The sequence below is a fragment of the Dendropsophus ebraccatus genome, chromosome 4 (assembly GCF_027789765.1).
Source record: "Dendropsophus ebraccatus isolate aDenEbr1 chromosome 4, aDenEbr1.pat, whole genome shotgun sequence".
In the NCBI taxonomy this organism is placed as follows: domain Eukaryota; kingdom Metazoa; phylum Chordata; class Amphibia; order Anura; family Hylidae; genus Dendropsophus; species Dendropsophus ebraccatus.
In genome coordinates, this window is record NC_091457.1 from 141,801,398 (window position 1) to 141,812,591 (window position 11,194).

The 11,194-nt window shown below is 48.0% G+C and overlaps 1 protein-coding gene across 2 annotated transcripts in view; it reads right to left on the bottom strand.

The window, feature by feature from the left end:
• TMEM184B (transmembrane protein 184B) overlaps positions 1–9,830 on the bottom strand; it is a 51,350-nt gene extending 41,520 nt beyond the window's left edge. The window contains exons 1-2 of one of the 2 annotated variants that reach the window (XM_069967242.1): positions 9,585–9,830; positions 3,591–3,730 (exon numbers count right to left, since the gene is read on the bottom strand). In XM_069967242.1, the coding sequence (XP_069823343.1) occupies positions 3,591–3,629 (39 nt within the window). In that variant the 5' untranslated portion in view covers positions 3,630–3,730; positions 9,585–9,830. The remainder of the gene's footprint in view (positions 1–3,590; positions 3,731–9,584) is intronic. The other variant, XM_069967243.1, reaches the window with a different exon arrangement.
• Positions 9,831–11,194: the final 1,364 nt, after the last annotated feature.

Below are 11,194 nucleotides of genomic sequence, written 5' to 3' on the forward strand. Positions count from 1 at the left end.
ATAGACAATCTGACTCCTGCACATCTTGTGATTTTATTTTGTCTTATACGTCCAATTTCTTGCTTGGGTCGGACTTTTAGCCCCATAAGTGCAATCACAGGGGGCACAGAAAACGCTCAGATTTTCTAGTGCCCAAACCCCCATTGTAATGAGCTTCACCCGCCTCGCCCTCCTGGATCCGTAAGTCTCGTTCAATTTTTACAAAACATTACATTTTTATGCAAAATTGCATGCAGGTGTTCAACAGCATTGCCCTGGTTGCATAAAAGATTAAGCTGCATGCTGGGTGTAATGATAAGCATTGGACAGGATCTACAACCACAAGAGTCTCTAATACAACCATCTGGCCACCGTAGTAACATCATACAGCAGAAAGCCTTGTTTGTCCCCAATGTGGTAATGAAGCATATGGACCCCGTTCCATGGACTGAGCACTGGAGTCTGCAAATGGGCCTTACTTGGTGTCAATGATGGTGAGTTGCATGCGATTTGCAGTTAGAAACCCCACTAAATCTAATACCTAAAGGGTCCTGACCCCCCCTCACACACACACACACACCCCAGTCATAACACATTACACACATGCCCACCTAAGCTAAACCAAACAGTGCACTGTATCCTTTAAGCTGCGGCATAAAACAGATCCCCAGGAGGGCACACCGCCACTAAATAATAATCTTGATACTTAAGCCTTGCCATTGCCTAGCACCAAGATGTTATAACTTGTACGCCTGCCAATAGCAGACTTTCCCAAGAACAAAATGCTCTGCCATCCATCTAAAGCTACAATTTTGAATACTACAGGAATAAATTGAATACCTTATACCCTGTGGGAGTACTGGGCCTGTATACCTTATACCCCCCGTGGGAGAACTGGGCCTGTATACCTTATACCCCATGGGAGTACTTGGCCTGTATACCTTATACCCCGTGGGAGTACCTGGCCTGTATACCTTATACCCCATGGGAGTACTTGGCCTGTATACCTTATACCCCATGGGAGTACTTGGCCTGTATACCTTATACCCCATGGGAGTACTTGGCCTGTATACCTTATACCCCATGGGAGTACTGGGCCTGTATACCTTATACCCCATGGGAGTACTGGGCCTGTATACCTTATACCATGTAGGAGTACTAGGCCTGTATACCTTATACCATGTAGGAGTACTAGGCCTGTATTCCTTATACCACATTGGAGTTCTAGGACTTTAAAAAAGCCATGATATTGGCAACCTGAGGCCAGTAATGGAAGCTTCTCTGCTCCTACAGAGTGGTGGTACTGACACCTGACACACAAATGTGCATTTGGTGACTGTCATGAGTACCATGGCTCTGTGGGGAGCTCAGGAGAAGGGGAGGAAGGGGCTATTTTGCATCAAATCTCCGTACAGAAGCAGACACTGAAGGTCTGAACCGCAAGTCAATGCCTGCGCCAAAAGTTTCTAAATCATGGGGATGACACTTGTGAACATCAATATCCTTTCTATATCCTGTGAATTTTCCGCATTTCTAATTTCTGCTTTATTGTGAATCCATGACAAGGTCCGTAGAAGCAGAATGAATGAAAAAAAAACGCTAGACAAACAAAAGGCTGGGATGAAAGGAGGCCACACAGAGAGTATTAAGTACACAAGGACTCTTTCTAGTCTGTCACAGCTGGTTGCGCAGTGCTTACACAAGCCCTGGTGTAACTTATACAGAAGTGCTCCATATTACCTCCGGGGCCGACAGGTAACAAAAGCTACAGGAAGACAATTAGCCGACAGGTGAGCTAAAGCCGCGACAAGGCAAACACCAGATCCTCCGCTCACACGGCTTCTAGGAGCCTGGACTACACGCAAAGCATCTGGCTGACAACGGGAATAAATTATACTAGACTCTCACCAGGTAAAAAATCAAAGTGTACCTACAGAATTTAAGTGTTACTGTCATTCTGACACGAGACCCGCTGCCATCTAGACTTAAAGCCAGCTGGATCATAGAATCTTCAAAATGGCAGGTCTTGTAGGGTGTTCTCGGGATATAATAGTTAGAACTTACCAGAGCAGACCTGTCAAACTGTTCGGGTTCGCCAACATTCTCCGAAAGGGAACGCTCGGCATTTGATTCCCCATAGCTGCAAAAGTTAGATGCCGCCGTAGGTATCAAACTTCTGCCACTGTGGGGAATCAAGGTTTTGGAGAACGTTTGTGAACCTGAACAGTTCGACAGGTCTGCTCAACACTAACCAAAACTTATTCAAGGTAAAGCAATGAGTGAACTGATGAAAAGGCTCAATGATACAAGTGGTGAGTAAAGACTTTGTTTGTCTGAGCTCACAAAACAGCTATGGCGGTGCTCTGACCACCCTCTGTAATGGGGAACCGCTGCTGGTACCATTTCCTGGCGGATGGCTGGAAGAGCCAAAGTGATAAACACCTGCCCTGCCGCCCCTTCATTCTCAGGCTCGGAGTCCCGAAGGTAAGACTTCTACCCATCATGAAGTGATACCCTAGCAATATGGCACCACTTTATGAGACCTACCCAAGTCAAAGATACCTATTCAGTCCATTTCCCAATATATTTATATTGTGGTACTGTAAAGCGTAGATTGCTCCACTAAATAATTGTATATGAGCAAGAAATGGAACAAATATAGACAAAGGGTAACACTTGGTCCATAGTACTGAGTGTGTCTGCTGTCCATATGCCATGGTATAGGTCATAATACCCTTGATCTATTGGAGAAAGGAGACATAAAGGTCCTTATATACAGAGTCTGACACAAAGCTCTCGTCAGGGGGAACGGTCATTTGCTCTGAACGCCTTGTTAAAATCCATGGTGTCATAAGCTGCAGTCAGCCTTCTAAACTTTCAGTGCTGAGTGAAGGGAGTGGATGTGACAACCTCCGATACGAGCAGGGCTCGGAGCAGTGGCTGTCCCTTTTTAGCTCACAAGGTCATTACTTAACTACTGTACGTGTGTCTTTTACAGTACAAAGCGTGGGCACCTTACACAGTAAGAGCAGTGAGGTGGAATGCCCTTCTACACATTAAGGAGTATTTGTTCAGACAATTTAGAAACTGTTCCATAGGTGCATTTACCTTGATGTCTCATATCCCCAGTCACAGGACAATACTGCACAATGCAGGGGTAGTTTGAGGCCTTGCAGCCCAGGGCATTATCTGCCGGTATTAGTGACATCTGTTTTCTACAGTCACTCTAGGTTACGTATACACAGAGCTATCTGTGAAGGACATGAGAACCAAGCTCCTATACATAGGGCATTAAATGCACTGTATAAGACTAGGTTCACACTGCATTTAGATGCCATCAGATATACTGCAATGTACAGCAGCAACAGCGATTCATGTCAGTGGTCTAAACGGATTAACCTAGTGACTCAGTTCAGGCAGGTTTCCACTGGTCCTGGCTAATTCATTGTTCTGGCTGTAATATGTTAAATGAGTGAACACCAGCGGAAAACGCCCTGAACAGAGACATTTCTGGACTCTGTTTTGGCCACTGAAATGAACGATGTCCACAGGCTGCTGACCAATCCCTGTGGTGTAACAGATTCTACACGTAGCCTGTCAGTGAGACTTACCTGTGATGTTGGTTCCCACAAAGCAAGAAAGAAAAGCATTAGTTACTCCTGCCAAGAGCTGACTTTACGTCTTGAGTACATCAGGACCCCATTGCTGGGGGTGACAGTATCCCCCTTACTTCAGGAAGGTGTTCTGGTGCCTAGAGAGAGAAAAAATATATACAAAAAGACAAGAAGTTAAAAAGCTAAACATCTAAATCTCAAAAAATAAATAAATAATAATTTAACCCAATACTAGCAGGTTAGAAAATGACAAGCACGTCCATGGGCTGGGATCAGGACTGGGGCCGGGTGCTTGGCTTTAGGGCTGTTCTCTCACATTCACAACTGATTATGTGAACTCTGCAATTTGTCCATGTTACTGTCTGCATTTTGTCATATGACCAGCATTACCAGGCTTAAAAACAGGAGTTTTTCCTCTCATAAATATCTGATAACGCCCAGTAATGCTGATCACACATTAAAGAGTCCATAAAGTGGCAATAGCCACGTGGAGTTGCTAAAATTTCCAGCAATGTTGTTTCAAAGGCATGCTTTTTTATGCACTATAATCTCAAGTGACCACAAAATATTAGGTGGCAAAGGAGTTCAAGCATTTGGGTGCATTCACACAGTGCAGTAAAAATCACAAGGGAATCCTGGCGTTTATAAAGACAGCAGGGTTATTACCGGCAGCGGGAAGGCATTGGGTATGGGGCAGGCTTTAGGTCTAAGCTCACTCCATACACGGCTACGTTCACACAGAGCAAAAGGGGCGGATTACGCAAGGAAATATTTCCGCCTGAAATCAACTGACGCTGAATTCCGAGCAGAATATAAGCAGAATGTAAGCAGAATCCCTGCGTATTCTGCTAGGAAAGTGTTCAGCTCGTAATCAGCTCTTGACAAATTCAGCGCAGAATACTCGAGGAATCCGAGCTGAATCCGCATGTATTCAGCGCTGAAATTCAGCGAGTATTTGGCGAGTAAACTAGACTATACCAGAATATATACTAGAATCCTCCTCCCCCCCTTTTTTCCCTATTTCCGCGCTGATTCAGCACGTAATTTCCGCTTGTATTACGCTTGTATTCCGCGCTGAAACAGAAAATCAGAGCCCCATTGGTTTGTATAGGCTTCCACTAGCGGAAGAATGAACATGTTCATTCTTCTGGCGGAAAGCGGATTAGTTCAGTGCGGAAATTCGACTGTGTGAACTGCAGAGCAGAATTTCCATTCAACACAATGGAAATTAGCTCTGCACCTATTTTAACAGCTGAAATTTCAGCACTGATTCAGCGCAGAAATTCAGCTGCTTTTGCTCTGTGTGAACGAGCCCTTATTAGGGTGCGTTCACACCTACCGGATCCGCAGCGGATTTTCATGCTGCGCGTTTGCAGCGAAATCAGCTGCGGATCCTGTACAGTGAAGCTCAATGGGTCCCATACACGCAGCGTATCCGCTGCCTGCATGGGACCCGGCCCCTTTAACCCCTGCGCTGCTGCAGGCCGCAGCTTACAGCTTCGGCCCCCTTAAACCCCCGCACGCCAGATCGCCGCCCTGGCCCCCCTGCGCGCCAGAACGCGACCCCGGCCCCCCCGCACGCCAGAACACGGCCCCAAGCATACATCACCTGTTCGGGCCGTGGCTGTGTGATGCTCCCGGGAGCATCACACAGCCATGGCCCGAGCAAGTGATATATGCTCAGGGCCGGCGCTGCATTCGGGCGTGCCGGGGCGGCGCGGGGGTTTAAGAGGGCCGGGGCTGTAAGCTGCTGGCGGCCGCGCAGGGGTAAAGGGGCCAGGTCCGCTGCGTGTATGGGACCCATTGAGCTTCACAGTACAGGATCTGCAGCTGATTTCGCTGCAAATTCGCAGCATGAAAATCCGCTGCGGATCCGGTAGGTGTGAACGCACCCTTAAAAGCCCCAAGGCAAGTATACTCATCCCGTGTCATTAACTCCTATAGCAGGGGTAGGGAACCTTGGCTCCCCAGCTGTTGCAAGACTACAACTCCCATCAGGCATGGACAGCCAAAGCTTTAGCAAGGTTCCCTACTCCTACCCCTTCTCCATAAGGAAAGTATGAGGTTTCCCACTTTTCAAATGCACTTTTGACTTGGCTTAAAAAACCTGAATGTAGGAACAGGATGCCTATGGGAAGCCCCTTGACCAATGATGCCCAAATTGCAGCACCCCAAGCTCTTCCACAACTACATCTCCCAGCCTCTAGGATGCTAAGGGCTGTATATGGGCAGCAGCTGAAGGGTCACAGGCTGGAGATCATCGCCCTTGACAATCACCCACACTGGGAGACCTTTTACTGTATTTTCCCAGCTGCTAGAAAGCTACAAAGGGAATGGAAATGGCCGGAGGAGACTTCTTATATGTGAAAACTATCACAGGACCAGACGTACTCCCACATTATACTTGCTCACACTCAGCCAAACATATGAATGGAATGGAGTCAAGCTCTTTCCATGTAACTTTTTGTCTCTCGAGGATCGATAAATAATATATGTGCATTGTGTGAACACCTGTGGGCAGGGATTATGGGTAACGCTCATTCACTTCCATCTCATCTGGACTGGTGTCAGGTTGTGACAATAAGTGTATGATGACGTTAGACATATAACAGGAGATACAAGTGTATCTACCACCTCTCCCCATATATTACGTGTGACCACCTACAGTAACAAGCGCCATAAGCGGCAGCAGCGGATTCCTCAGTCATGTGACCATCCTGACATTCCACATCAGCCCTAATGTGTACAGACTCTGCAGACGTTGATCTTATGGGTTACAGGAGGTTTCTTCCCCCTCATCACATTCAAAGTACAATCACATTTCTACAGAACATTACAGTGGATCAGACCCCCCCCCTCCTATATACACATAGTAACCTGTACGGACAGGACATTACAGGGGATCAGACCCCCCCCCTCCTATATACACATAGTAACCTGTACGGACAGGACATTACAGTGGATCAGACCCCCCCCTCCTATATACACATAGTAACCTGTACGGACAGGACATTACAGGGGATCAGACCCCCCCCCTCCTATATACACATAGTAACCTGTACGGACAGGACATTACAGGGGATCAGACCCCCCCCTCCTATATACACATAGTAACCTGTACGGACAGGACATTACAGTGGATCAGACCCCCCCCTCCTATATACACATAGTAACCTGTACGGACAGGACATTACAGGGGATCAGACCCCCCCCTCCTATATACACATAGTAACCTGTACGGACAGGACATTACAGGGGATCAGACCCCCCCCCCCTCCTATATACACATAGTAACCTGTACGGACAGGACATTACAGGGGATCAGACCCCCCCCTCCTATATACACATAGTAACCTGTACGGACAGGACATTACAGTGGATCAGACCCCCCCCTCCTATATACACATAGTAACCTGTACGGACAGGACATTACAGGGGATCAGACCCCCCCCCTCCTATATACACATAGTAACCTGTACGGACAGGACATTACAGGGGATCAGACCCCCCCCCCCCCTCCTATATACACATAGTAACCTGTACGGACAGGACATTACAGGGGATCAGACCCCCCCCTCCTATATACACATAGTAACCTGTACGGACAGGACATTACGGGGGATCAGACCCCCCCCTCCTATATACACATAGTAACCTGTACAGACAGGACATTACAGGGGATCAGACCCCCCCCCCTCCTATATACACATAGTAACCTGTACGGACAGGACATTACAGGGGATTAGACCCCCCCCCCCTCCTATATACACATAGTAACCTGTACGGAAAGGACATTACAGGGGATAAGACCCCCCCCTCCTATATACACATAGTAACCTGTACGGACAGGACATTACAGGGGATCAGACCCCCCCCTCCTATATACACATAGTAACCTGTACGGACAGGACATTACAGGGGATCAGACCCCCCCCCCCTCCTATATACACATAGTAACCTGTACGGACAGGACATTACAGGGGATCAGACCCCCCCCTCCTATATACACATAGTAACCTGTACGGACAGGACATTACAGTGGATCAGACCCCCCCCTCCTATATACACATAGTAACCTGTACGGACAGGACATTACAGGGGATCAGACCCCCCCCCTCCTATATACACATAGTAACCTGTACGGACAGGACATTACAGGGGATCAGACCCCCCCCCCCCTCCTATATACACATAGTAACCTGTACGGACAGGACATTACAGGGGATCAGACCCCCCCCTCCTATATACACATAGTAACCTGTACGGACAGGACATTACAGTGGATCAGACCCCCCCCTCCTATATACACATAGTAACCTGTACAGACAGGACATTACAGGGGATCAGACCCCCCCCCCCCTCCTATATACACATAGTAACCTGTACGGACAGGACATTACAGGGGATTAGACCCCCCCCCCCCCTCCTATATACACATAGTAACCTGTACGGAAAGGACATTACAGGGGATAAGACCCCCCCCTCCTATATACACATAGTAACCTGTACGGACAGGACATTACAGCGGATCAGACCCCCCCCCCCCCTCCTATATACACATAGTAACCTGTACGGACAGGATATTACAGCGGATCAGACCCCCCCCCCCCCCCCTCCTATATACACATAGTAACCTGTATGGACAGGACATTACAGGGGATCAGACCCCCCCCCCCCCCCTCCTATATACACATAGTAACCTGTACGGACAGGACATTACAGGGGATCAGACCCCCCCTCCTATATACACACAGTAACCTGTACGGACAGGACATTACAGGAGGAGATCAGACTGCTCTCCTTATATACACATAGTAACCTGTATGGATACCACATTACAGGGGATCATACGACCCTTCTCTGACCATATGATTTTTTAACACATTACAGATTCCCTTTAAAGTGTCACTGTCACTTTAAAAGCCGAAAACGAGATGTGAACATACCCTTAAAGAGCTGCTGGGTGAACTCTAAGCAGAATCAGTCTCCTTCCCCTTCTGGCAGCTGACATAGTTCCTAATGTTCCCTATAGATTAGTATTAGGGGCTTCCACGCTGGCAACCTGTCAAAATGGTATAATGGCGTCTGTATCCGGTTTTGACAGGTTGCCAAGGTAGAGCCTGGCAGAAACAAAAAGCAAACAGTGTGAATGCAGCCTCATAATAGTAAAGGAGACCTCACCATATACTTTCTATTGGCCGCCCAGCAACGAACATCACTATATAGACCAGGGACGGGGAACCTTCAGCCCTCCAGCTGTTGCAAAACTACAATTCCCATCATGCCTGGACAGCCAAAGCTTCGCTTTGGCTGTCCAGGCATGATGGGAATTGTAGTTTTGCAACAGCTGGCGAGCTGAAGGTTCCCCAACGCTGGTATAGAGTTTTGGAAGAATGACCGCTATGCACTCCAAACACCAGTTGGCGCCATACTGTGTAAACAAATGCCAATCTATCCTTTCTTCAATCTATAAGAAATTAAAGTGGAGCTGTCACTCCTAGCAACCAATCACTGCAAAGCTTTCAAATACTTTATAAAAAAATGAAAGCTGAGCAGTTGCCCATAACAACCAATCAGAGCGCAGCTTTCACTTCTTCAAAAAGCGCTATTGGAAGTTGAAGCCGAGCTGTTGCCCCTGGCAACCAATCACAGCACAGCTTTTACTTTTCAAACACTCTATAAGGAATGAAAGCTGAGCGCTGATTGGTTGTTAGGGGCAACAGTGGCAGTTGCTAGAACAGAAGGCGCACAGCTCCCACACACAGAAGATGGCTGCTGCCAAGCCAAAAACAGCATAAACTTCGTGTGGAGCCGAACTAGGGCCCCCTCGCGGTATAGGGGAGCGCAACAGGCGGGGACAGAGCGCCAGCCAATCACAGCGCAGTATCTAGGGTAGCCCGGCGCCTCCAGACCCCAAATAAGAGCGCCAAGAGGTCGTGTGGCCGGAGCAGCCAATAGGCGCCCCGTCTATATAGCTATATCCGTCCTCACCCTCTCCAGCAGAAGGCACCGAGCATCTGGCGACGTTCACACCAGGCAGCGGGAGAAGTGATGGCACTGCGGTACCGGCCGCGACCAGCTCCTCATACAGCAGACACGGAGCTGTGGGATGTGCGGCTCCAGATCCGCTATTCCGCGCATGCGCCGCGAGCTGGCATCCCAGCCCGTGCCTGGCTGGCTCTGTGTACACGGCGACGTCAGGAGAAGGAGGGGGCGGGGGGAAGAGAGGGAGAAGTGCCGACGTCATCGTTTTCCCGTAGTCTCCGCCCCCCTCCCCTCCTGCTATGGCTATAGGCGGAGCCGTGACGTCAGCTGCTATTTAAAGGGGATGTTCAATCACGTTACTGGCTCCGTGGCCGCGTAACTAGATTATAGAGAGGAAGGGAGATGAAGACTAGAGAGATTAGAGCAGTGGCCGCCTTGTTGATGAAAGGAAGGAAGGAAGGATGTTTGGAATAGCTGGAGCCATGGACCGGATTGGGAGACGCAGTCACGTGCGCGGGTGGCTCACGTGACTGGTTAGCGACAGACGGGGAGATTTATTAAACATGGTGTAAAGTGAAACTGGCTCAGTTGCCCCTAGCAACCAATCAGATTCCACCTTTCATTTTCCAAAGAGTCTGTGAGGAATGAAAGGTGGAATCTGATTGGTTGCTAGGGGCAGCTGAGCCAGTTTCACTTTACAGCAATTTGATACATTTCCCCTAGAAAGTGCACAACTACAACTCCCATCCGACATGATCTGTATACTCTTTAGTTCAGGGATAGGAAACCTGTAGTTGTAGTTTTGCAACAGCTGGAGGGGGAAAGGTTTTCTATCCCTGCTTTAGTTTCTGAACTACAACTCCCATCATGAACAGGCTGTAAGGGCATGATGGAAGTTGTAGTTTTGCAACGGCCAGGGGTTGATAAACAATGGTTTAATGTCAGGGCTATATGGCTAGTGCTGGGTATATACAAGCTATACCAGCTATATACTTGCGCTCTATTGTTTCTATAGCTACCAGCACATCCAATGCTCTAGAAGAACCATGGAAGCCCTGTTCATATGGCAACCTATGGATCCTGTGTGAGGTAGAAGTAGAGATGGGGGTGAATTTACAGTAATCACAGAGCCGCTTTGTTTTAACTGACCGCCTCCGCTTTTTGGGAGCTGGGAAACTTCTCCCATTTTCCCAGAACTGGATCCAGCTTTTCCCAGCACCTGGGGAGGAGCAACAGTCAGTTAAAGGGGTACTCCGGCGAAAATCTTTTTCCTTCAAATCAACTGGTTTCAGAAAGTTTATATAGATTGGTAATTTACTTCTGTTTAAAAAAATCTCAAGTCTTCCAGTACTTATCAGCTGCTGTATGCCCTGCAGGAAGTGGTGTTTTCTTTTCAGTCTGCTCTCACCTCTGTCTGTGTCAGGAACTGTTCTGAGCCGTAGAACATACCCATAGAAAACCTCTCCTGCTCTTGACAGTTCCTGACATGGACAGAGGTGGCAGCAGAGAGCACTGTGTCAGACTGGAAAGAATACACCACTTCCTGCAGGATATACAGCAGCTGCTAAGTACTGGAAGACTTGAGATGTTTAAATAGAAGTAAATTACAAATCTCT